Raw genomic sequence first — 24739 nt, 5'->3', positions numbered from 1 at the left:
TCATACATGGAGCAAAAACCACTCTGACGAGCTGATGGCCATCACTCTTGCTTCAGCTCCCTTATACACAACCCACCTATAAGCTAAAATCTAATGTATGCAGTATGTGACTACTGCAGAGACAGAGTTATGGCACAGAAGTTTGGATGAACCCACTCCTGAACGCATACAGCTGGCACCAAAAATGTTTTGATGAAGCAAATTCCCTCTAGCTGAGTAAAGGTAAATTCTTGCCATGAATCTGATAAAAAAGCTAGGCAAAAGAGACCATCTCCCTGCTAGCGTGCCATGGCTTTACACATGTATCAGATGTAGAAACAAACAATTAGAAATGCTTCTTGGTAAAGGCACTTACTGTTTTTACATACTTGTAAGTTTAGTTCTGTTGCATCGAGGAGTTTATCTCCCAGATCATATTTTCATAGAACAGCCCAAATTGGCAGCATTAATAAAAGAGGAAAAAGAGTTTCTCCGTTAAGGTATGAAAATACCAACAACTAATGCAAACTTTAAAACAGGATTTGGTCCTCTCAAAACAGGCAACAGCGTTCAGGCGATAGTGATTTCTTTTCTTAGACGCTAACAAAATGGCATATCCCCAAAAAACAAAAATGGTATATCCCCAAAAAACAAAGTCTTCCCGTTTCAGCCTATGGATATGTCTGCGTTGTGCAGCACACCTACTAATTATCCCCAACAAAAAATACAGCTTCGTAAGACTAACTGTGCTCCACTTTGGCCGGGAAGGAAGAGAACCTCCAAACAGCTTTCTGCTTGCACGGACCAGCAAGCCTGCAATTGTGTGTCTCTGTATCTGGATGGCTGTCCGTAGTAACCTTTCTTGGAGTGTTCTGAGAGCTGCCGGCGGTACTCTTCCTCCTCCTCTCCATCACTGCCACAGCTGCCACGATCCTCCAGGTAAGGTCTGGTAGGAGGTTTCTGGGGTTCTGGAGGGCAGCAGGGGGAAAGAAAGATAACGTTTACTTCCGTTCTGAGAACCTGAAAATAATAATACCTCATTGACCTCATGGTCACTCACAGCACAGAGACCCACATAGAGCCAGTGAAGCCGCTTCTAGCCCGTTTTACCACTATCAGCATTTGTATGGCCGCGGTAGGACTATCAAGAGAGCGGCATCTTATTTCCAGCAAGCTGGAGCTTCGTGTTCAGATTTGCTCCACTCATCACGCCCGGAAGAATGCCAAGTTTTAAAGTATTAACTACTCTGCACCTCACCCCACATGACCAAGAGCTTGGCTGCTCTTCACGCCCCGAGCACAGAGGTTTCCACGCTACTGCTGGTACCGCAACTGAGCGCCGTCTTCCTCAAACTGTTCTGCACCATCCATTTCTGCACCATTCTCTGTATGCCTGCTTCCTTTCCTTGCATCTCTGGCCTGCTGTCTCAAGGCCTGAGATGTGATATTTCTTAAACTCATGGCCTTCATTCAAGGCTCTTATGATGGCTCCCATCTCTAAAAAAAGCACGCGTTTCCTTTTTATACACTTTGGTGCTGCCCATTTAATGTGACACCAAGCAGACATACGTCATTGCAGTCTGCCAAAGGCGTCTCACCGGTGTCAAAACCTGCGATTTTTGCAGCCCCACGCCGTACACAAATGAGGTGTCACCCTCTTTCCATGCTGCCACCGTGCCCCTTCCCAGGGCAGCCATTACCATTCCTCTAAAGCGCTAACAGCACTGGTTGCTGGAAGCAGTGGGGGATTCAAAACCAGAAAAAGCGCCCCTGCGGATCTTGCTCTGAAACGCACGGCCCCGTGCGGCCGCCCTGAAGCAAGGAATAGCCTCAGCAGGCGAGGGCGCTCCCCGTTATCCAGGAGCTCTCTCTCGGGCGCCATTAGCTCTCCTCGCGGCAGCGGCACTGAGGCGCTGGAGCGGGGCCAGGAGCAGCCGCCTCGCACCTTGCCGTTACGAAGACGGGCCCTGCTGGGCCGGGAGGGGAACGTCAGCCGTCAGCCTGTTCTATGCTGCCGCAGCGCCCCTTGCAGGGCAGCCCTTACCATTCCTCCCAAAAGGTCGCCGCGCTGATTTCCCTCAGGAGGCAAATACTCTGCAGATGTGGTTAAGAAAGACTGAGAATAAGACCCTGAAGCTATCCTAACATTCCTGTGCACGGGCCATCTCCTACTCCGACTATAAAGCATGAAGGCTTTTTGCTCCCGCTGCCTCTCCCTGTCTGACAGCGAGCTTGGAAGGACAGGCAGTCTGATCTCGGTGGCTTTCAGGGGACAGCGAATAGTGGTAACAGTGACTCCCTCCTCATCACTCTCCTCTCCATGTCTCTTACTTTTCTCGGTTGCCTTTCTCGGTGGGGGTGCTTTTGAGGAGGGCCCCTCGCCTGGATCTTCCTCTGCTTCTTCTGCTTCTTCTTCTTTCCGTTCCACACGTGAGGTGAGGACACCCGTTTCCATTTCTGGCCTTCCATACGGAAACGGACATTGATACCGGTGCCTCCTGCAATTGGTCAAGATTGACTTGGAGGTTTCCCCTTTGTAGTCCTGAAACTCTCTCTCTCCACAATAGGATTATATAGAGCTCGGTAAGCAGAAGCCAAGCCCCAAATAAGCCATTCCTTCTCAGATCTGCGCCATCCCTTACCCAAATGCTCGCGTAGTTCCTCAGAGTCCCACAGGTGTTCAGGAGGAAAATCCCATGACGCCGGGGGTCCCCACACTTTTAATCTCTTTCCTAGACTTCTCCATATTCCCTGCCACTCCACGTTCTCTGGCTGTGGGAAAAGCTTCCTCCACGTAATGTAAAATAGTACTGCAGAGAATATGTTCAGGGAGTCTGATAGCACAGTACCTAAGCTGGCAACCCAAACACACATAATGAACTGAGAAAGCACCTGGAAAAAACAGTCCAAACATCGTATTGTCTGTTAAGTTAGCTGGGATGTATAGGAACCAGGCAGGTATCTCCATCACTGCCCTTAATTGGCTATAGGTATATGCAGCTCTGACACTGAACATGCGGAACTTAAGAAGGAAGCAATATGTTCCAAGGAACACCATGGTCTCCTCAGTCCTCTATACAATGCTCTTAAGATGAAGGAGAGATCTGTAGCTGCCCGCATTCTCCACCAATAATTGTCACGGAGTTATCCCTAGATCTGAGTGTGTGACGGGGGGCACAGGTCCGGGAAAAAGAAAAGGAGAGACAAAGGAACAAAGAAGAAAAAGAAAGGGGTACCATCAGTTTGGCGTGCAATCTGGCCGGCCACAGCACACTTTGTGTTTTCCCATGACACTGCCACATCAGCCTGACTTTTTTTCCTGTTAACACAGAAAACTCACGTCTCTGTGCTGTGAAGCAAGATGCCCAGGGAGATTTTAAGTGTCTTAATTTTGTCTGCTGAATAGACCGTTGACTCTCAGAATCGTAGAATCATAGAATCCTTAGAGCTGGAAGGGACCTCTAGAGGCCATTCAGTCCCACTCCCCTTCAGTGAACAGGGACGTGCAGAGCTACATCACGTTGCCCGGAGTTTGATGCAGCCCCTCTTTGATAGTCTGCAGGGATGGAGCATCAACCACATCTCTAGGCAAGCTGTTCCAGTGCCCTCACTGTAAAAGACTTTTTCCGTATATCCAACCTATATCTGCCCTCTTCAAGCTCAAAACCATTTCCCCTTGTTCTGGCTCCACAGACCCTGCTAAAGAGTTTGTCCCCTTCTCTCCTGTCGCTCCCCTTGAGATACTGAAAGGCCGCTGTCAGGTCACCTCACAGCCTTCTCTTCTGCGGGCTGGACAGCCCCAGTTCTCTCAGACTGTCCTCGTAGGAGAGATGTCCCCTCCACTGGCTCATTTCTGTGGCCCTCCTCTGGACGCGCTCCATCAGGTCCACGTTTCTCCTGCACTGACTACCACACGTCTGAACGCAGTACTCCAGGTGAGGCCTCACCAGCACACGGTAGAGGGGCAGTTTCATAGAATCACAGAATCACAGAATGGCCTGGATTGAAAAGGACCACGGTGATCATCTTGTTTCAACTCCCTGCTATATGCAGGGTCGCCAGCCAGTAGTACAGGCTGCCCAGCCTGGCCTTGAATACCTCCAGGGATGGGGCATCCACAACCTCCTTGGGCAACCCGTTCCAGTGTGTCACCACCCTCTGTGTGAAGAACTGCCTCCTACTAGACCTCCCTGTCTCACTTTAAAACCGCTCCCCCTTGTGTGGCACTTCTCAGCCTCGTAAACAGCCGTTCCCCCTCCCGTTCATATGCCCCCTTCAAGTACTGGAAGGCCACAATGAAGTCTCCCTGGAGCCTTCTCTTTTCCAAGCCACTGAAGCCCAGTTCCCTCAACTTTTGCTCGTAGGAGAGATGCTCCAGCCCTCCGATCATCTTAGCGGCCCACCCATAGGACGCCCTCAGCTGTCACCATGAGGGCTGTGGGTAGAAGAGCCACTGGGCTCAGAAACACTCGGGAGAAGAGTCTCAGCTGAAAGCCCCCCTGAGACCACCAAACCAACCCCCACAGCGATGCTGCTGTTGCCAAGTCCATATCCCGTGGGAACATGACAAGGAAGCTGGCATGCTGCCCATAACCTTTCCATGCTGCCCGTTACCCTTTCCGTGCTGGGGCCGTTCCCTTGGAGGCTTCCCAAGACTTCTTTTCTGGCCGAGGCCTCCACGCAGGTCAATCCTGCTGGCCAAACTCCCGTGGCTGAGGGAGGGAAGATTTAGGTTGGATGTCAGGGGGAAGTTCTTTACTACGAGAGTAATGAGGTGCTGGAACAGGCTGCCCAGAGAGGTTGTGGATGCCCCATCCCTGGAGGTGTTCAAGGGCAGATTGGATGGCGCCCTGGGCAGCCAGGTCTAGTATGAAACGGAGAGGTTGTCTGGCCTTGCATGTGGCAGGGGGGTTGGAGATTCGTGATCCTTGAGGCCCCTTCCAATCCTGGCTGTTCTGTGATTCATTTTCCTCTCTGGAGCTCCCTGAGTGGCAGAAGTGGGAGAGGAATACCCTCCCACCTACGGGAGGTTCCCATGGGATTTGGAGTCAGCAACAGCAGCAGCACCATGGGGGCTGGTTTTGGGGACGCACCACCTGAGCCGCATTCTCAGCCACGGTGGGTTTCTAAGCCCCGTGCCTGTTGCAGCACCCGCCAGCCTTCACAGATGTCCCTCACATCCCTCCAGACAACACAGGGCCAGGGCACCATCATCTCCTTTTCCTTGGTTCACTCGCATCAGAGTGAGGAATGTCCAGTTTCTGCTGGACAAGTAGAAATGGGCTGCTCAGAGAAAGCCTGTGAAAGAACACCAGGGCAAACACACGTCGCTGAGATGGAATAATTTGGTGTTTTATTTTTTAAAGAAGCTGTTTTCTAGAATGTCTCCGGATGTCTTTAGTCGATGTCATTTTAGTCCTGCACTCTTGCCATGAACCTGCACCCGATAAATGCACGTGTGTCCTGCATTTCCCCAGTTGTTGAGTACAACGAGCTTTATATGCCAAAAGCCTCTGGGGGTCCCGGTCTGCAAAACAAAGAAGACAGGAGACTTCACTCCTGGCCTGGAAGCAACCGCAGCTGCCTCCGTGCATTTCCTTGTGAGCATGGCTGACGAGGAGGCTTTTCTCTGCTTCCCTTCTCCTGAGCAGCCCCACTAAGGCCCCCTGTGCCCCAGCAGAGCCAACGTCTGGCCTGTGGGAGCAGGATGAGCAGCGGTGGAGGCCTGATGCCATGTGGTCCCCGAGGACGTGGGGCCTAGCAGACGTAGAGCTGCCAGGCGCCTCTGTCCAGCTCACGCTTGCTTCTTCCCCTTTCACTCTTCCCTTCACTGTGGACTCTGTGTGGGCGGTATGGCTGGGGAGCACACCTGCACGTGGGCTGTCTAGGAGTGCCAGCGCAGACAGCAGCTCCGGCCAGCCACTGGGAACAGGGCGTGCACGTGGCACTGTCTCCTGGCTCTCACCATCTGACACCTGCATTTTAGGGCATTTCCCAGCACGTGCAAGGCTCTGCCAAAACAGGTGGGCACCACGGGGGAACCCTGTGCTCCTGCACAGCGCTTGGCCCAACACGGTGCTCTCCCTGCTTCAATTCAGCTACCCTGCCATGTCATGTGCTCTTGGCCCTCTGAACCTCAGCACGTTTCTTCTAGCCGGCGCTGGACCCCTGCCTTGGCAGGGACTGCCCACACTTCCTCCTGCCACTGACCTGCTGCCAAAGTGTTCTGGAATGGTCTCCTGCCCGCACGCAATGACTGTACCTGCAGTTCAAAAGTCTGGGACAGCTCTTCCCGGAGATCGTAGGTGAATTTCCCAAGCAAACCTTTGTTCTCTCCTTTCTCATCCAGTCCCTACGAGATAAAGCACGGGGTCAACACGCGTGTCACACCTGGGCCGCCGGAGCTTCAGCAGCTCCTGCAGCTCTGCTGCAGGATGTGCTGGCGCTGAGTCTCTCCTTGAGCACTGCTCAAAGGACATACTGGTCCTCTTCTCCGTATGCCCCCTAGCAGAAGCCCTTCCCTACAGCTACGTCCCAGCCCCATGTACCAACAGACACTCACAAAGACGGCGAAATCACGGGGAGCGCTGCTGATGTGCCACAAGGTTGTGTCCACTGTGTGCTGCACAGTGACTGCAGTCGGCTGGACTTCTGTGGGCAAGTTGAAGACCATCTGGCTCTGAGATGTTTTCACAGGCCAGCAGTATCCCGGGGAAGCGTCCAGCTGAAAGCAGAGAGCAGGGAGTCATGAGGCCCATGCTGCTGCCCGTGCAGCCCAGACCACAGGCAGCACTGAGTATGCGAGCTGCTTTGGTGCTGCGGACAACAGGTAGGGAAGCAGACAGGCATGGGAAAGAAAACTCTCCAAGTTCCCATGGAGAGGAAAATATCCGTTATGAAACGTGGGATACCCCACACCGGAGTCAGGGCTGTGAAGAAAGCTCCTGTTTTGCCCAGCAGCTGACAAAGGCAAACAGGGTGGCCGAGGAGAAGATTCCTCACGCAGCCCCGACCACGGATAGTGGGATGCAGGATGTAGCAGCACAGCTCAGCCCAGGTCAGCCTGCCTTCAGAGGAATACCACTGGTTTCTGGTAAGCCAAGCCCCGAGGGAGACCTCAGGAGCCAGGCACCTGAGGAGCACCATGGGCTTGAGCAGTACTGCAGAGGGGCCTGAAGGGAGAGTCCCGGGGGCTTCCCCCAGCTGGACAGGGGGGAACAAAAGCAGCACTGAGGATCTCTGCTACCATACCTGCTCAAAGGTTTCCAGCATGTTTGGAGCGCACAGGAACCAAGCCACCCTGCAGTACCATGCAGACCTGGATGATCTCTGCAGGTCTATGGACACCCCTGAATTGAGAAGAGAGCAGATGATTGCCACGGGCCCAGTCTCCCAGCACCTAGTCGGCTCAGGCTATTTCTAAGACTGCCTGCTGACAGCATCCCTCTCTCAGGGCCACAGAGATGAGGTCTGCGGACAGTGGAAGGCAGCAAGGCCCTGCGCGAAGGACAGCAGGCTCAAGTCAAGGCCGCGCTGCGTGGGGAGAGCTAAGGACAACCTGGACCTGTTTCGGTCCCTGAGAAATCTCAGCAAAGCGCAGTAACTCCTGTCAGGGGCGTGCCAGGGGCACCACTGCAGGGAGCGAGGGCTTGAGGGGGCTGAGCCGCTGAGCCAAGGGAGCCGCGGTGCCACAGTGATTTGGGCCAGGTGATTTAGTCTCATCCAGCTCTTCCTCAGAGAGACGAGGCCGCAGCACAGTCTCCTTTTGGCAGCGCTGAGCATAAGCCCAGCGTAAGAAGACGTGCCTGTCTGGGTCCATACCTGCACTTTTCAGAGCCCGGTCAGACTTTGTGAAGCAGTTTTCCCGAGGCCTCACAGGCACTGCCTCTTTCAAGAGCTGGACTTCCTGGGGAAGACAGAAAGCAGTACAGGAGATGAGCATGTCAGCGGGCTGCTACGTTGGACCACGGCCTACAGTTGGACACCGTTCCGTGTCAGAGCCAAAGAACTTTCTCAGGAAGCGTCGGAAAGCAAAACACAGGCCTCGTCTGCAGAGGCCCTCCGACTCTTTTCATCAGGAAGAGTTAAGGGCTGGACAGGAGTTGTTGTGTCCCCCGCCACAGTATGGGCCTGGGCACCAGTTGTCCGCCTCCACTCTCTCCAGATGAGCTGTGGCAGGGTGGGATACGTCCGGAAGGGCCCCCAGGTGTCTCCACTCTCTGGGAAGACACTCTCTGGGCTGCCAGAGCTCCTGGATGACCAGGACAACAATGCAGGCAGCTTTCCAGCAGCAGGAGGTGGCACGTTAAACGTGACCAGGAGAAAGCCTGTGCAGAAGGGGAGCTCAACCAGCAATGGCTGGCGTGAGATGAGTGGCGGGGGTCAGCACGCAAATCCCACAGGCAGCCCTACAGAAATGCCCTGCCCAAGGCTCTGCTCATCCTAGCCTCTTCCCTAAAGCGCAGGATCACCTTCATCACAGTGCCACGCTGTTCCGCCAGGTAAGACAACCCCTTCCTCTGGTCTTCAGTCCCCTGGGTTTGCTCAGTCACCGAGTTCCTGCAAATGCACACAAGGCAGATGTTGTCAGAGAGCTGCCCAGCCCCTGAAGTGCACTCAGAGCCCACAGATGAGCAGACACACAGACACTCCTTTGTGCTTCCTTTTCTTTCCAAGCTTAGGAGTGCTTCCCATCACCTGCTTTAGTGTTTAGTAAAAGGCAGAGAGGGAAAGGCACAAGCCCTGGGGATTGTGCAAGGCAGCGCAAATGGCAAGAGCTCGTCTGCCACTATCCCACCAAGAGAGCAGCAGGTCAGATGGGGGCCCTTACCCTGAGTTCATCAAGCGTGGAGCAGTCTGCAGCGACGGCATCTGAAAGGGAAAGGCCATTTCCATTGGAGCACCAGTCACTGCTGGCAACAGCAGGACGCGTGCATTTGCCCAACCACCACGGTGTCCTCTGTGGGAATTCCCTGTCCCTCAGCAATCGTCACTGACCTGCAAGAAATCCTTTGTCCACGGTACTCTTGCCAGCAAGATTCCACAGTAGGCACCAGCTGTCATTTGCAGCACAGACAGAAAGTTATTTCACTATGGTTTCTAAGGATTGCCACAGTCCCACTGTCTCCCCCCCAAACCAAGGTGCAAGATTTTCCCTGAGGAAGTGGGGGACTGACCGGGGCAGAGAGCACGTGGCTGCAAGAAAGGACCCTCTTCTCCAACCCTGACTATAAAGCACAAAGGCTTTGGGCTCCCACTGCCTCTCCCTGCCTGACGGCGAGCCTGGAAGGACAGGCAGCCTCCCTTCATAGCCTTGGCTGGGCAGAGCACCACTCTTAAGCTGGCTGACTGGTACGGGGGACGAAGGCTACGGGGCTGTGGGAGCTCCGGCACAACAGAGTCCGAAGGGAAAGCTGTGAAATGGCCCTGCACTGGCTCTCGAGCCAGGTGGGATCTGAGTGTGAACAGCGTCTCCGGAGCTCCCCGAGCGGCAGAAGTGAGAGGTGCGAAGGGCCCCGCGGGTGCTTCAGCGCCTGCCCACACGCTGGAGATCCCACCTAGCGTTTGTACTGCTGGCAGCAGGCAAATACTCACTGAGAGCAGACAGAAAGACCAGGAAAAGCAGCACGCAGAGCCCAGAGTTCTTTTTGGTCATCTCTTCCCTGAAAAAGAAGGAGTCGCGGTGTTGGCAGCGCTCAGGGTTTGGGGCAGACCCCTTCTCAGGGCTACCTCCTCTTACAAGCTGCGAAGCAGCAAGGCGGGGAGTCCGCTGCTGGCAAAGAACAGCCAACAGAGCAGCCCCCAGAAGGAGCGGGGCTTCCCTCAGCTACCTTCAGCACCACAGGCAAAACATGCCAAACATGCTGGTTCCAAGAGCACCTTCAGGAAGGGCACTGAAGTAACCCAGGGAAGAAAGCAGACCCAGCAAGAGAAAGCGGTGGCTCATGGGATCTCCCTGCTGTGGGCTTGACTTCTCTTTTGCTGAGGAGTCAAATCTCCTTCTACTGGAGATGAAGAAACACCCCCCGCTTTGAGGTGTCCTCCACAGGCCGGCTGCAGCCGTCTACTCCTGGCCTCCTTTAACTCCTGCTGCCTCGCACCCCCACATCCCAGCCAGAGGCTCGGATGAGACGTTTTGAGCTGTGTCAGGTGTGTAACTGGGGCTTTGCTCCCATCCCTCCTGAGCCGCTGCCATAGCTCCAGAAGCACGGAGCTGCTGCTGGCGGGAGCCAAGTTCTTTCTCCCGGTGGGTAGCAGCACCGCCAGCCTGGCCTGCCCACCCCGACCCACGGAAACCCCCAATACCACATTGCGCAGGTGCTGTACTCACATAGTGGAGATGCTTGTGCCAAGGAGTCTCTTGAGGAAGACCACGGTCTGAGAGTTTCTCAGATAATTTCTGATGTTTGACCCTGGCAAAGAAAGGGGAGAAAGAAAAGCTCGAGCACGTCCTCAAGGCGTACCAGACAGGACCGTGTCAGACCCTCTAAGAAGGGCTGGGAGCCGGTCCGGATCGCAGCAGAGGCAGGGGCAGGGGCACGGCTGCGGTTGCGTCCTGGACAAGGGGCAGCTGGGTGCATCCTGCGAGCGGGACACCGAGGGCTGGCAAGGATCACCTAGCAGGCACACCGTGGCGGCATGTTCAGGGATGGAGGTCAGCCTTCGGCTTGCTGCCCCAGCTCCTGTTGTACTGGGGTGCCCCTTGCTGGCCAAAACGTCCCCCAGAAACCTGGCGGAGCAAAGCAGCCCCCGACTTACCCACATTGTATGCAGCACTGCTTCTGCAGCTGGCTGGCCCAGCCTGGGTCACCGGAGAGGGGCTGCAGCTGTGGAGGAAAACGAAAAGCCCTGCTGTGCACCGTCTCCACGCCACGGGAGCCGTGGCCAGCGGGACTGACCAGCTTGGAGGCCCTGGCCAGAAGAGACACCTACCTGTTTTCTGGGAGCCGGCTGCTCTCCGTTTCTGCCCCTCTCAGGTTCCTGTCAGCTCTTCTCACCCTCACCCTTTCAGGGGGCATCTGTGTCCCTCTTGATCTCTGGGGAGACTTTCTCCTCCTCATGCTGTGGAGGAATCAAGCCTTCCCCTTCTCAGTGTCCCCTTCAGCAGCAGGAAAGTCTGCGCAGAGGAAGGCCACTGAGCAACAAGTCCAAAAACGATCCGCAGGAGAAGCGCGCCTGCCCCGAGCACACAGCCACCAGGACACCACCGCGAGCTCCTTCCACACGCGTTGGCAGCCACGGCCAACAGTGCCAGGTGGCGGCTCAGCGGGGCAGACTGTGGCACCCAGTCCTGACGTCACAAAGGCCTGGGCCTGCACAGCGTCAGCGCATGCCTCTGACCTCACAATCGGGGCTAGGGGCCAGCAGGGCTGGGAGGTGGGAGACCCCGCCGGTTTCATGGTACGTCCGCCCTTGACAGCCCTGGGGCCCAGCTAATTGTAGCCCAAAGTTCGTGAGCCATTTCGCTATCATCAGATATCTCCATGGTGTGCTGCCGTGGGTTATACCTGCGTTGCAGAAAGGGATCGGCTTGGATCCTGTATGTGGGGAGAACAGCACCACGGTACTTCGATGAGTTACCGCAGAAACCCTTTTTTGCTTTTATTAATTAAATCTCGGCCTGACTTTGAATTCCCGAGTGTTCCAGTCGTATATTGTGAGAAATTTGAGTAACATTGTGAGATGCACTGGTACAAACCAGTTCTGTAGTTTGAATGCCAGGCAGAGGGGAAGGCTAACTATGAGAGGTTGTGCCAGCATGCCGTAGCAGGTAAAAACTAAAGAAGAAGAGGAGGAGAACGCAGAGGGGCTAACCAAGCAGTAAACAGGGACGGGACATCGGCTGAGGGAATGAGGAGCCTCGCTCAGGCTGTGTGGCTGGAAGTCCTCGGCCAGTGAGGGAATGGAGAAAATATGCACTGGGAAGTAGTAAATAGAAACTGTTGTGTCACTCTGGTCTGGCGCACCCTTGTCAAGTTTGCCCGCTTCTGCCAAAGCGTGAAAGGAATTAGGATTCCTAGCAAATTTCACCTAAGCCCCAACTACGGAATACGAGCATTTCTCACAAGGTGAATGCGTGTGCCACACCTCACCCAGCAATCCTTGGCAAGAGATGAGTGGCGGGGGTCAGCAGGGAAGTCCCGTAGGCAGCCCACACAGGAACTGAATCTCTTGGGCTTGTTCACTCACCAGAGAGGGCAAGTTTCTGCAGACCCACAAGTCAGAGAGCTGCCCAGCCCCTGACTCAGCACTCAGAGCTCACAGATGAGCAGACACACAGGAACAGGCACTCCTCTGGGTCTCCCTTTCTTTGCAAGCTTAGGGGGGCCTCCCATCACCTCCACATTTAGCAAACGGCAGAGAGGGAAAGGTACGAGGCCTGGGGACTGTGCAAAGCAGCGCAAATGGCAAGAGCTCATCTGCCACTATCCCACCAAGAGAGCGACAGGTCAGATGGGGGGCTCTTCCCATAAGCTCCTCCGGGATGGAGCAGTCTGTGACGACAGTGCCTGTAAGGGAAAGACTTCCCATTGGAGCACCAGTCACTGCTGGGAGCGGGAAGATGGGTGCATGTGCCCTACAGATATCCTCTGTGGGAATTTCTTGTCTTTCAGCAATCGTCACGGAGCTTGGCAGTGACAGATGACTGCCATAGTCCCAGTGTCTCCTCCCAAACGAGGGTGAAAGACCTGGGGGACTGGGTCAGAGAGCACATGGCTGCAAGCAGGGTCCCCTTTCATTTGCTTGGGAGCTTGTCACAGCCCTGGTCTCCAGGTGCATTCAGCACCCAGCAGCTACCCCAGCCTTCCCTTCTCTCACTAACGGTTACTATCATCCCCAGGCTCCTCTAGCTGGGAGAGAGACCTTCCCATCCCTCTCTTTCCAAATAGCCATTCTGTCATAGAATCTATTATTCTGTTCTATCGATCTGTTCTATTCTATTCTATGGCTTTATCTATGAATATTCTATTCCATTCTTTTCTATCTATGAGTCCACGATTCTATCACTATCACACCGCGTAAAAGGTTGGTCTCCCTCCTGCACAGATGCTCCCCTGAGGTCTCCCCACGGCCACTCCTTCTGCAGGCTGAACAAGCCCTGCTCCCTCAGCCTCTCTTCATACGACAGGTGCTCCCACCCTCCAGTCACCTTCCCAGCCTCCCTGCCCACTCCAGCAGCTCTGCATCTTCATGATTCACCAAGTCAGAACCACGCATGAACAGAACGAGGCGAGGGTCATACATGGAGCAAAAACCACTCTGACGAGCTGATGGCCATCACTCTTGCTTCAGCTCCCTTATACACAACCCACCTATAAGCTAAAATCTAATGTATGCAGTATGTGACTACTGCAGAGACAGAGTTATGGCACAGAAGTTTGGATGAACCCACTCCTGAACGCATACAGCTGGCACCAAAAATGTTTTGATGAAGCAAATTCCCTCTAGCTGAGTAAAGGTAAATTCTTGCCATGAATCTGATAAAAAAGCTAGGCAAAAGAGACCATCTCCCTGCTAGCGTGCCATGGCTTTACACATGTATCAGATGTAGAAACAAACAATTAGAAATGCTTCTTGGTAAAGGCACTTACTGTTTTTACATACTTGTAAGTTTAGTTCTGTTGCATCGAGGAGTTTATCTCCCAGATCATATTTTCATAGAACAGCCCAAATTGGCAGCATTAATAAAAGAGGAAAAAGAGTTTCTCCGTTAAGGTATGAAAATACCAACAACTAATGCAAACTTTAAAACAGGATTTGGTCCTCTCAAAACAGGCAACAGCGTTCAGGCGATAGTGATTTCTTTTCTTAGACGCTAACAAAATGGCATATCCCCAAAAAACAAAAATGGTATATCCCCAAAAAACAAAGTCTTCCCGTTTCAGCCTATGGATATGTCTGCGTTGTGCAGCACACCTACTAATTATCCCCAACAAAAAATACAGCTTCGTAAGACTAACTGTGCTCCACTTTGGCCGGGAAGGAAGAGAACCTCCAAACAGCTTTCTGCTTGCACGGACCAGCAAGCCTGCAATTGTGTGTCTCTGTATCTGGATGGCTGTCCGTAGTAACCTTTCTTGGAGTGTTCTGAGAGCTGCCGGCGGTACTCTTCCTCCTCCTCTCCATCACTGCCACAGCTGCCACGATCCTCCAGGTAAGGTCTGGTAGGAGGTTTCTGGGGTTCTGGAGGGCAGCAGGGGGAAAGAAAGATAACGTTTACTTCCGTTCTGAGAACCTGAAAATAATAATACCTCATTGACCTCATGGTCACTCACAGCACAGAGACCCACATAGAGCCAGTGAAGCCGCTTCTAGCCCGTTTTACCACTATCAGCATTTGTATGGCCGCGGTAGGACTATCAAGAGAGCGGCATCTTATTTCCAGCAAGCTGGAGCTTCGTGTTCAGATTTGCTCCACTCATCACGCCCGGAAGAATGCCAAGTTTTAAAGTATTAACTACTCTGCACCTCACCCCACATGACCAAGAGCTTGGCTGCTCTTCACGCCCCGAGCACAGAGGTTTCCACGCTACTGCTGGTACCGCAACTGAGCGCCGTCTTCCTCAAACTGTTCTGCACCATCCATTTCTGCACCATTCTCTGTATGCCTGCTTCCTTTCCTTGCATCTCTGGCCTGCTGTCTCAAGGCCTGAGATGTGATATTTCTTAAACTCATGGCCTTCATTCAAGGCTCTTATGATGGCTCCCATCTCTAAAAAAAGCACGCGTTTCCTTTTTATACACTTTGGTGCTGCCCATTTAATGTGACACCAAGCAGACATACGTCATTGCAGTCTGCCAAAGGCGTCTCACCGGTGTCAAAACCTGCGATTTTTGCAGCCCCACGCCGTACACAAATGAGGTGTCACCCTCTTTCCATGCTGCCACCGTGCCCCTTCCCAGGGCAGCCATTACCATTCCTCTAAAGCGCTAACAGCACTGGTTGCTGGAAGCAGTGGGGGATTCAAAACCAGAAAAAGCGCCCCTGCGGATCTTGCTCTGAAACGCACGGCCCCGTGCGGCCGCCCTGAAGCAAGGAATAGCCTCAGCAGGCGAGGGCGCTCCCCGTTATCCAGGAGCTCTCTCTCGGGCGCCATTAGCTCTCCTCGCGGCAGCGGCACTGAGGCGCTGGAGCGGGGCCAGGAGCAGCCGCCTCGCACCTTGCCGTTACGAAGACGGGCCCTGCTGGGCCGGGAGGGGAACGTCAGCCGTCAGCCTGTTCTATGCTGCCGCAGCGCCCCTTGCAGGGCAGCCCTTACCATTCCTCCCAAAAGGTCGCCGCGCTGATTTCCCTCAGGAGGCAAATACTCTGCAGATGTGGTTAAGAAAGACTGAGAATAAGACCCTGAAGCTATCCTAACATTCCTGTGCACGGGCCATCTCCTACTCCGACTATAAAGCATGAAGGCTTTTTGCTCCCGCTGCCTCTCCCTGTCTGACAGCGAGCTTGGAAGGACAGGCAGTCTGATCTCGGTGGCTTTCAGGGGACAGCGAATAGTGGTAACAGTGACTCCCTCCTCATCACTCTCCTCTCCATGTCTCTTACTTTTCTCGGTTGCCTTTCTCGGTGGGGGTGCTTTTGAGGAGGGCCCCTCGCCTGGATCTTCCTCTGCTTCTTCTGCTTCTTCTTCTTTCCGTTCCACACGTGAGGTGAGGACACCCGTTTCCATTTCTGGCCTTCCATACGGAAACGGACATTGATACCGGTGCCTCCTGCAATTGGTCAAGATTGACTTGGAGGTTTCCCCTTTGTAGTCCTGAAACTCTCTCTCTCCACAATAGGATTATATAGAGCTCGGTAAGCAGAAGCCAAGCCCCAAATAAGCCATTCCTTCTCAGATCTGCGCCATCCCTTACCCAAATGCTCGCGTAGTTCCTCAGAGTCCCACAGGTGTTCAGGAGGAAAATCCCATGACGCCGGGGGTCCCCACACTTTTAATCTCTTTCCTAGACTTCTCCATATTCCCTGCCACTCCACGTTCTCTGGCTGTGGGAAAAGCTTCCTCCACGTAATGTAAAATAGTACTGCAGAGAATATGTTCAGGGAGTCTGATAGCACAGTACCTAAGCTGGCAACCCAAACACACATAATGAACTGAGAAAGCACCTGGAAAAAACAGTCCAAACATCGTATTGTCTGTTAAGTTAGCTGGGATGTATAGGAACCAGGCAGGTATCTCCATCACTGCCCTTAATTGGCTATAGGTATATGCAGCTCTGACACTGAACATGCGGAACTTAAGAAGGAAGCAATATGTTCCAAGGAACACCATGGTCTCCTCAGTCCTCTATACAATGCTCTTAAGATGAAGGAGAGATCTGTAGCTGCCCGCATTCTCCACCAATAATTGTCACGGAGTTATCCCTAGATCTGAGTGTGTGACGGGGGGCACAGGTCCGGGAAAAAGAAAAGGAGAGACAAAGGAACAAAGAAGAAAAAGAAAGGGGTACCATCAGTTTGGCGTGCAATCTGGCCGGCCACAGCACACTTTGTGTTTTCCCATGACACTGCCACATCAGCCTGACTTTTTTTCCTGTTAACACAGAAAACTCACGTCTCTGTGCTGTGAAGCAAGATGCCCAGGGAGATTTTAAGTGTCTTAATTTTGTCTGCTGAATAGACCGTTGACTCTCAGAATCGTAGAATCATAGAATCCTTAGAGCTGGAAGGGACCTCTAGAGGCCATTCAGTCCCACTCCCCTTCAGTGAACAGGGACGTGCAGAGCTACATCACGTTGCCCGGAGTTTGATGCAGCCCCTCTTTGATAGTCTGCAGGGATGGAGCATCAACCACATCTCTAGGCAAGCTGTTCCAGTGCCCTCACTGTAAAAGACTTTTTCCGTATATTCAACCTATATCTGCCCTCTTCAAGCTCAAAACCATTTCCCCTTGTTCTGGCTCCACAGACCCTGCTAAAGAGTTTGTCCCCTTCTCTCCTGTCGCTCCCCTTGAGATACTGAAAGGCCGCTGTCAGGTCACCTCACAGCCTTCTCTTCTGCGGGCTGGACAGCCCCAGTTCTCTCAGACTGTCCTCGTAGGAGAGATGTCCCCTCCACTGGCTCATTTCTGTGGCCCTCCTCTGGACGCGCTCCATCAGGTCCACGTTTCTCCTGCACTGACTACCACACGTCTGAACGCAGTACTCCAGGTGAGGCCTCACCAGCACACGGTAGAGGGGCAGTTTCATAGAATCACAGAATCACAGAATGGCCTGGATTGAAAAGGACCACGGTGATCATCTTGTTTCAACTCCCTGCTATATGCAGGGTCGCCAGCCAGTAGTACAGGCTGCCCAGCCTGGCCTTGAATACCTCCAGGGATGGGGCATCCACAACCTCCTTGGGAAACCCGTTCCAGTGTGTCACCACCCTCTGTGTGAAGAACTGCCTCCTACTAGACCTCCCTGTCTCACTTTAAAACCGCTCCCCCTTGTGTGGCACTTCTCAGCCTCGTAAACAGCCGTTCCCCCTCCCGTTCATATGCCCCCTTCAAGTACTGGAAGGCCACAATGAAGTCTCCCTGGAGCCTTCTCTTTTCCAAGCCACTGAAGCCCAGTTCCCTCAACTTTTGCTCGTAGGAGAGATGCTCCAGCCCTCCGATCATCTTAGCGGCCCACCCATAGGACGCCCTCAGCTGTCACCATGAGGGCTGTGGGTAGAAGAGCCACTGGGCTCAGAAACACTCGGGAGAAGAGTCTCAGCTGAAAGCCCCCCTGAGACCACCAAACCAACCCCCACAGCGATGCTGCTGTTGCCAAGTCCATATCCCGTGGGAACATGACAAGGAAGCTGGCATGCTGCCCATAACCTTTCCATGCTGCCCGTTACCCTTTCCGTGCTGGGGCCGTTCCCTTGGAGGCTTCCCAAGACTTCTTTTCTGGCCGAGGCCTCCACGCAGGTCAATCCTGCTGGCCAAACTCCCGTGGCTGAGGGAGGGAAGATTTAGGTTGGATGTCAGGGGGAAGTTCTTTACTACGAGAGTAATGAGGTGCTGGAACAGGCTGCCCAGAGAGGTTGTGGATGCCCCATCCCTGGAGGTGTTCAAGGGCAGATTGGATGGCGCCCTGGGCAGCCAGGTCTAGTATGAAACGGAGAGGTTGTCTGGCCTTGCATGTGGCAGGGGGGTTGGAGATTCGTGATCCTTGAGGCCCCTTCCAATCCTGGCTGTTCTGTGATTCATTTTCCTCTCTGGAGCTCCCTGAGTGGCAGAAGTGGGAGAGGAATACCCTCCCACCTACGGGAGGTTCCCATGGGATTTGGAGTCAGCAACAGCAGCAGCACCATGGGGGCTGGTTTTGGGGACGCACCACCTGAGCCGCATTCTCAGCCACGGTGGGTTTCTAAGCCCCGTGCCTGTTGCAGCACCCGCCAGCCTTCACAGATGTCCCTCACATCCCTCCAGACAACACAGGGCCAGGGCACCATCATCTCCTTTTCCTTGGTTCACTCGCATCAGAGTGAGGAATGTCCAGTTTCTGCTGGACAAGTAGAAATGGGCTGCTCAGAGAAAGCCTGTGAAAGAACACCAGGGCAAACACACGTCGCTGAGATGGAATAATTTGGTGTTTTATTTTTTAAAGAAGCTGTTTTCTAGAATGTCTCCGGATGTCTTTAGTCGATGTCATTTTAGTCCTGCACTCTTGCCATGAACCTGCACCCGATAAATGCACGTGTGTCCTGCATTTCCCCAGTTGTTGAGTACAACGAGCTTTATATGCCAAAAGCCTCTGGGGGTCCCGGTCTGCAAAACAAAGAAGACAGGAGACTTCACTCCTGGCCTGGAAGCAACCGCAGCTGCCTCCGTGCATTTCCTTGTGAGCATGGCTGACGAGGAGGCTTTTCTCTGCTTCCCTTCTCCTGAGCAGCCCCACTAAGGCCCCCTGTGCCCCAGCAGAGCCAACGTCTGGCCTGTGGGAGCAGGATGAGCAGCGGTGGAGGCCTGATGCCATGTGGTCCCCGAGGACGTGGGGCCTAGCAGACGTAGAGCTGCCAGGCGCCTCTGTCCAGCTCACGCTTGCTTCTTCCCCTTTCACTCTTCCCTTCACTGTGGACTCTGTGTGGGCGGTATGGCTGGGGAGCACACCTGCACGTGGGCTGTCTAGGAGTGCCAGCGCAGACAGCAGCTCCGGCCAGCCACTGGGAACAGGGCATGCACGTGGCACTGTCTCCTGGCTCTCACCATCTGACACCTGCATTTTAGGGCATTTCCCAGCACGTGCAAGGCTCTGCCAAAACAGGTGGGCACCACGGGGGAACCCTGTGCTCCTGCACAGCGCTTGGCCCAACACGGTGCTCTCCCTGCTTCAATTCAGCTACCCTGCCATGTCATGTGCTCTTGGCCCTCTGAACCTCAGCACGTTTCTTCTAGCCGGCGCTGGACCCCTGCCTTGGCAGGGACTGCCCACACTTCCTCCTGCCACTGACCTGCTGCCAAAGTGTTCTGGAATGGTCTCCTGCCCGCACGCAATGACTGTACCTGCAGTTCAAAAGTCTGGGACAGCTCTTCCCGGAGATCGTAGGTGAATTTCCCAAGCAAACCTTTGTTCTCTCCTTTCTCATCCAGTCCCTACGAGATAAAGCACGGGGTCAACACGCGTGTCACACCTGGGCCGCCGGAGCTTCAGCAGCTCCTGCAGCTCTGCTGCAGGATGTGCTGGCGCTGAGTCTCTCCTTGAGCACTGCTCAAAGGACATACTGGTCCTCTTCTCCGTATGCCCCCTAGCAGAAGCCCTTCCCTACAGCTACGTCCCAGCCCCATGTACCAACAGACACTCACAAAGACGGCGAAATCACGGGGAGCGCTGCTGATGTGCCACAAGGTTGTGTCCACTGTGTGCTGCACAGTGACTGCAGTCGGCTGGACTTCTGTGGGCAAGTTGAAGACCATCTGGCTCTGAGATGTTTTCACAGGCCAGCAGTATCCCGGGGAAGCGTCCAGCTGAAAGCAGAGAGCAGGGAGTCATGAGGCCCATGCTGCTGCCCGTGCAGCCCAGACCACAGGCAGCACTGAGTATGCGAGCTGCTTTGGTGCTGCGGACAACAGGTAGGGAAGCAGACAGGCATGGGAAAGAAAACTCTCCAAGTTCCCATGGAGAGGAAAATATCCGTTATGAAACGTGGGATACCCCACACCGGAGTCAGGGCTGTGAAGAAAGCTCCTGTTTTGCCCAGCAGCTGACAAAGGCAAACAGGGTGGCCGAGGAGAAGATTCCTCACGCAGCCCCGACCACGGATAGTGGGATGCAGGATGTAGCAGCACAGCTCAGCCCAGGTCAGCCTGCCTTCAGAGGAATACCACTGGTTTCTGGTAAGCCAAGCCCCGAGGGAGACCTCAGGAGCCAGGCACCTGAGGAGCACCATGGGCTTGAGCAGTACTGCAGAGGGGCCTGAAGGGAGAGTCCCGGGGGCTTCCCCCAGCTGGACAGGGGGGAACAAAAGCAGCACTGAGGATCTCTGCTACCATACCTGCTCAAAGGTTTCCAGCATGTTTGGAGCGCACAGGAACCAAGCCACCCTGCAGTACCATGCAGACCTGGATGATCTCTGCAGGTCTATGGACACCCCTGAATTGAGAAGAGAGCAGATGATTGCCACGGGCCCAGTCTCCCAGCACCTAGTCGGCTCAGGCTATTTCTAAGACTGCCTGCTGACAGCATCCCTCTCTCAGGGCCACAGAGATGAGGTCTGCGGACAGTGGAAGGCAGCAAGGCCCTGCGCGAAGGACAGCAGGCTCAAGTCAAGGCCGCGCTGCGTGGGGAGAGCTAAGGACAACCTGGACCTGTTTCGGTCCCTGAGAAATCTCAGCAAAGCGCAGTAACTCCTGTCAGGGGCGTGCCAGGGGCACCACTGCAGGGAGCGAGGGCTTGAGGGGGCTGAGCCGCTGAGCCAAGGGAGCCGCGGTGCCACAGTGATTTGGGCCAGGTGATTTAGTCTCATCCAGCTCTTCCTCAGAGAGACGAGGCCGCAGCACAGTCTCCTTTTGGCAGCGCTGAGCATAAGCCCAGCGTAAGAAGACGTGCCTGTCTGGGTCCATACCTGCACTTTTCAGAGCCCGGTCAGACTTTGTGAAGCAGTTTTCCCGAGGCCTCACAGGCACTGCCTCTTTCAAGAGCTGGACTTCCTGGGGAAGACAGAAAGCAGTACAGGAGATGAGCATGTCAGCGGGCTGCTACGTTGGACCACGGCCTACAGTTGGACACCGTTCCGTGTCAGAGCCAAAGAACTTTCTCAGGAAGCGTCGGAAAGCAAAACACAGGCCTCGTCTGCAGAGGCCCTCCGACTCTTTTCATCAGGAAGAGTTAAGGGCTGGACAGGAGTTGTTGTGTCCCCCGCCACAGTATGGGCCTGGGCACCAGTTGTCCGCCTCCACTCTCTCCAGATGAGCTGTGGCAGGGTGGGATACGTCCGGAAGGGCCCCCAGGTGTCTCCACTCTCTGGGAAGACACTCTCTGGGCTGCCAGAGCTCCTGGATGACCAGGACAACAATGCAGGCAGCTTTCCAGCAGCAGGAGGTGGCACGTTAAACGTGACCAGGAGAAAGCCTGTGCAGAAGGGGAGCTCAACCAGCAATGGCTGGCGTGAGATGAGTGGCGGGGGTCAGCACGCAAATCCCACAGGCAGCCCTACAGAAATGCCCTGCCCAAGGCTCTGCTCATCCTAGCCTCTTCCCTAAAGCGCAGGATCACCTTCATCACAGTGCCACGCTGTTCCGCCAGGTAAGACAACCCCTTCCTCTGGTCTTCAGTCCCCTGGGTTTGCTCAGTCACCGAGTTCCTGCAAATGCACACAAGGCAGATGTTGTCAGAGAGCTGCCCAGCCCCTGAAGTGCACTCAGAGCCCACAGATGAGCAGACACACAGACACTCCTTTGTGCTTCCTTTTCTTTCCAAGCTTAGGAGTGCTTCCCATCACCTGCTTTAGTGTTTAGTAAAAGGCAGAGAGGGAAAGGCACAAGCCCTGGGGATTGTGCAAGGCAGCGCAAATGGCAAGAGCTCGTCTGCCACTATCCCACCAAGAGAGCAGCAGGTCAGATGGGGGCCCTTACCCTGAGTTCATCAAGCGTGGAGCAGTCTGCAGCGACGGCATCTGAAAGGGAAAGGCCATTTCCATTGGAGCACCAGTCACTGCTGGCAACAGCAGGACGCGTGCATTTGCCCAACCACCACGGTGTCCTCTGTGGGAATTCCCTGTCCCTCAGCAATCGTCACTGACCTGCAAGAAATCCTTTGTCCACGGTACTCTTGCCAGCAAGATTCCACAGTAGGCACCAGCTGTCATTTGCAGCACAGACAGAAAGTTATTTCACTATGGTTTCTAAGGATTGCCACAGTCCCACTGTCTCCCCCCCAAACCAAGGTGCAAGATTTTCCCTGAGGAAGTGGGGGACTGACCGGGGCAGAGAGCACGTGGCTGCAAGAAAGGACCCTCTTCTCCAACCCTGACTATAAAGCACAAAGGCTTTGGGCTCCCACTGCCTCTCCCTGCCTGACGGCGAGCCTGGAAGGACAGGCAGCCTCCCTTCATAGCCTTGGCTGGGCAGAGCACCACTCTTAAGCTGGCTGACTGGTACGGGGGACGAAGGCTACGGGGCTGTGGGAGCTCCGGCACAACAGAGTCCGAAGGGAAAGCTGTGAAATGGCCCTGCACTGGCTCTCGAGCCAGGTGGGATCTGAGTGTGAACAGCGTCTCCGGAGCTCCCCGAGCGGCAGAAGTGAGAGGTGCGAAGGGCCCCGCGGGTGCTTCAGCGCCTGCCCACACGCTGGAGATCCCACCTAGCGTTTGTACTGCTGGCAGCAGGCAAATACTCACTGAGAGCAGACAGAAAGACCAGGAAAAGCAGCACGCAGAGCCCAGAGTTCTTTTTGGTCATCTCTTCCCTGAAAAAGAAGGAGTCGCGGTGTTGGCAGCGCTCAGGGTTTGGGGCAGACCCCTTCTCAGGGCTACCTCCTCTTACAAGCTGCGAAGCAGCAAGGCGGGGAGTCCGCTGCTGGCAAAGAACAGCCAACAGAGCAGCCCCCAGAAGGAGCGGGGCTTCCCTCAGCTACCTTCAGCACCACAGGCAAAACATGCCAAACATGCTGGTTCCAAGAGCACCTTCAGGAAGGGCACTGAAGTAACCCAGGGAAGAAAGCAGACCCAGCAAGAGAAAGCGGTGGCTCATGGGATCTCCCTGCTGTGGGCTTGACTTCTCTTTTGCTGAGGAGTCAAATCTCCTTCTACTGGAGATGAAGAAACACCCCCCGCTTTGAGGTGTCCTCCACAGGCCGGCTGCAGCCGTCTACTCCTGGCCTCCTTTAACTCCTGCTGCCTCGCACCCCCACATCCCAGCCAGAGGCTCGGATGAGACGTTTTGAGCTGTGTCAGGTGTGTAACTGGGGCTTTGCTCCCATCCCTCCTGAGCCGCTGCCATAGCTCCAGAAGCACGGAGCTGCTGCTGGCGGGAGCCAAGTTCTTTCTCCCGGTGGGTAGCAGCACCGCCAGCCTGGCCTGCCCACCCCGACCCACGGAAACCCCCAATACCACATTGCGCAGGTGCTGTACTCACATAGTGGAGATGCTTGTGCCAAGGAGTCTCTTGAGGAAGACCACGGTCTGAGAGTTTCTCAGATAATTTCTGATGTTTGACCCTGGCAAAGAAAGGGGAGAAAGAAAAGCTCGAGCACGTCCTCAAGGCGTACCAGACAGGACCGTGTCAGACCCTCTAAGAAGGGCTGGGAGCCGGTCCGGATCGCAGCAGAGGCAGGGGCAGGGGCACGGCTGCGGTTGCGTCCTGGACAAGGGGCAGCTGGGTGCATCCTGCGAGCGGGACACCGAGGGCTGGCAAGGATCACCTAGCAGGCACACCGTGGCGGCATGTTCAGGGATGGAGGTCAGCCTTCGGCTTGCTGCCCCAGCTCCTGTTGTACTGGGGTGCCCCTTGCTGGCCAAAACGTCCCCCAGAAACCTGGCGGAGCAAAGCAGCCCCCGACTTACCCACATTGTATGCAGCACTGCTTCTGCAGCTGGCTGGCCCAGCCTGGGTCACCGGAGAGGGGCTGCAGCTGTGGAGGAAAACGAAAAGCCCTGCTGTGCACCGTCTCCACGCCACGGGAGCCGTGGCCAGCGGGACTGACCAGCTTGGAGGCCCCGGCCAGAAGAGACACCTACCTGTTTTCTGGGAGCCGGCTGCTCTCCGTTTCTGCCCCTCTCAGGTTCCTGTCAGCTCTTCTCACCCTCACCCTTTCAGGGGGCATCTGTGTCCCTCTTGATCTCTGGGGAGACTTTCTCCTCCTCATGCTGTGGAGGAATCAAGCCTTCCCCTTCTCAGTGTCCCCTTCAGCAGCAGGAAAGTCTGCGCAGAGGAAGGCCACTGAGCAACAAGTCCAAAAACGATCCGCAGGAGAAGCGCGCCTGCCCTGAGCACACAGCCACCAGGACACCACCGCGAGCTCCTTCCACACGCGTTGGCAGCCACGGCCAACAGTGCCAGGTGGCGGCTCAGCGGGGCAGACTGTGGCACCCAGTCCTGACGTCACAAAGGCCTGGGCCTGCACAGCGTCAGCGCATGCCTCTGACCTCACAATCGGGGCTAGGGGCCAGCAGGGCTGGGAGGTGGGAGACCCCGCCGGTTTCATGGTACGTCCGCCCTTGACAGCCCTGGGGCCCAGCTAATTGTAGCCCAAAGTTCGTGAGCCATTTCGCTATCATCAGATATCTCCATGGTGTGCTGCCGTGGGTTATACCTGCGTTGCAGAAAGGGATCGGCTTGGATCCTGTATG

General features: G+C 54.9%; 2 protein-coding genes across 8 annotated transcripts; both read right to left on the bottom strand.

Annotated features, from left to right (window-relative positions):
• Positions 1-312: 312 nt before the first annotated feature.
• Positions 313-13434, bottom strand: LOC149913010 (sperm-associated antigen 4 protein-like). Of its 6 annotated transcripts, none has more exons than XR_016462236.1 (13): positions 10912-13434; positions 10738-10805; positions 10310-10391; positions 9574-9641; positions 8977-9035; positions 8810-8850; positions 8451-8538; positions 7801-7885; positions 7231-7328; positions 6542-6703; positions 6242-6331; positions 1238-5506; positions 858-947 (listed from the first exon to the last, which is right to left on the bottom strand). XR_016462236.1 is itself a non-coding variant. In XM_090132356.1 (12 exons), exons 1-12 carry the CDS (start codon positions 11037-11039, stop codon positions 720-722), a joined length of 1197 nt encoding a protein of 398 aa, XP_089988482.1. In that variant the 5' UTR covers positions 11040-13434; the 3' UTR covers positions 313-719. The 6 variants fall into 6 exon arrangements, 2 of the variants coding, with proteins under 2 accessions (XP_089988482.1, XP_089988483.1); XR_016462237.1 differs by having other exon boundaries at positions 861-947; positions 1578-5506; XR_016462239.1 differs by having other exon boundaries at positions 863-947; positions 2311-5506.
• A 94-nt stretch (positions 13435-13528) lies between these two features.
• LOC149913009 (sperm-associated antigen 4 protein-like) lies at positions 13529-24370 on the bottom strand. Of its 2 annotated transcripts, none has more exons than XM_090132358.1 (12): positions 24128-24370; positions 23954-24021; positions 23526-23607; positions 22790-22857; positions 22193-22251; positions 22026-22066; positions 21667-21754; positions 21017-21101; positions 20447-20544; positions 19758-19919; positions 19458-19547; positions 13529-14163 (listed from the first exon to the last, which is right to left on the bottom strand). In XM_090132358.1, exons 1-12 carry the CDS (start codon positions 24253-24255, stop codon positions 13936-13938), a joined length of 1197 nt encoding a protein of 398 aa, XP_089988484.1. In that variant the 5' UTR covers positions 24256-24370; the 3' UTR covers positions 13529-13935. The 2 variants fall into 2 exon arrangements, with proteins under 2 accessions (XP_089988484.1, XP_089988485.1); XM_090132359.1 differs by lacking the exon at positions 13529-14163 and adding an exon at positions 17339-18722.
• Positions 24371-24739: the final 369 nt, after the last annotated feature.

The sequence above is a fragment of the Phasianus colchicus genome, chromosome Z (genome assembly GCF_987193195.1).
Source record: "Phasianus colchicus chromosome Z, bPhaCol1.hap1.1, whole genome shotgun sequence".
Taxonomy (NCBI): Eukaryota; Metazoa; Chordata; class Aves; order Galliformes; family Phasianidae; genus Phasianus; species Phasianus colchicus.
Note: the sequence above shows the minus strand (reverse complement) of the source record. Positions and strands in the feature narration are given on the sequence as shown.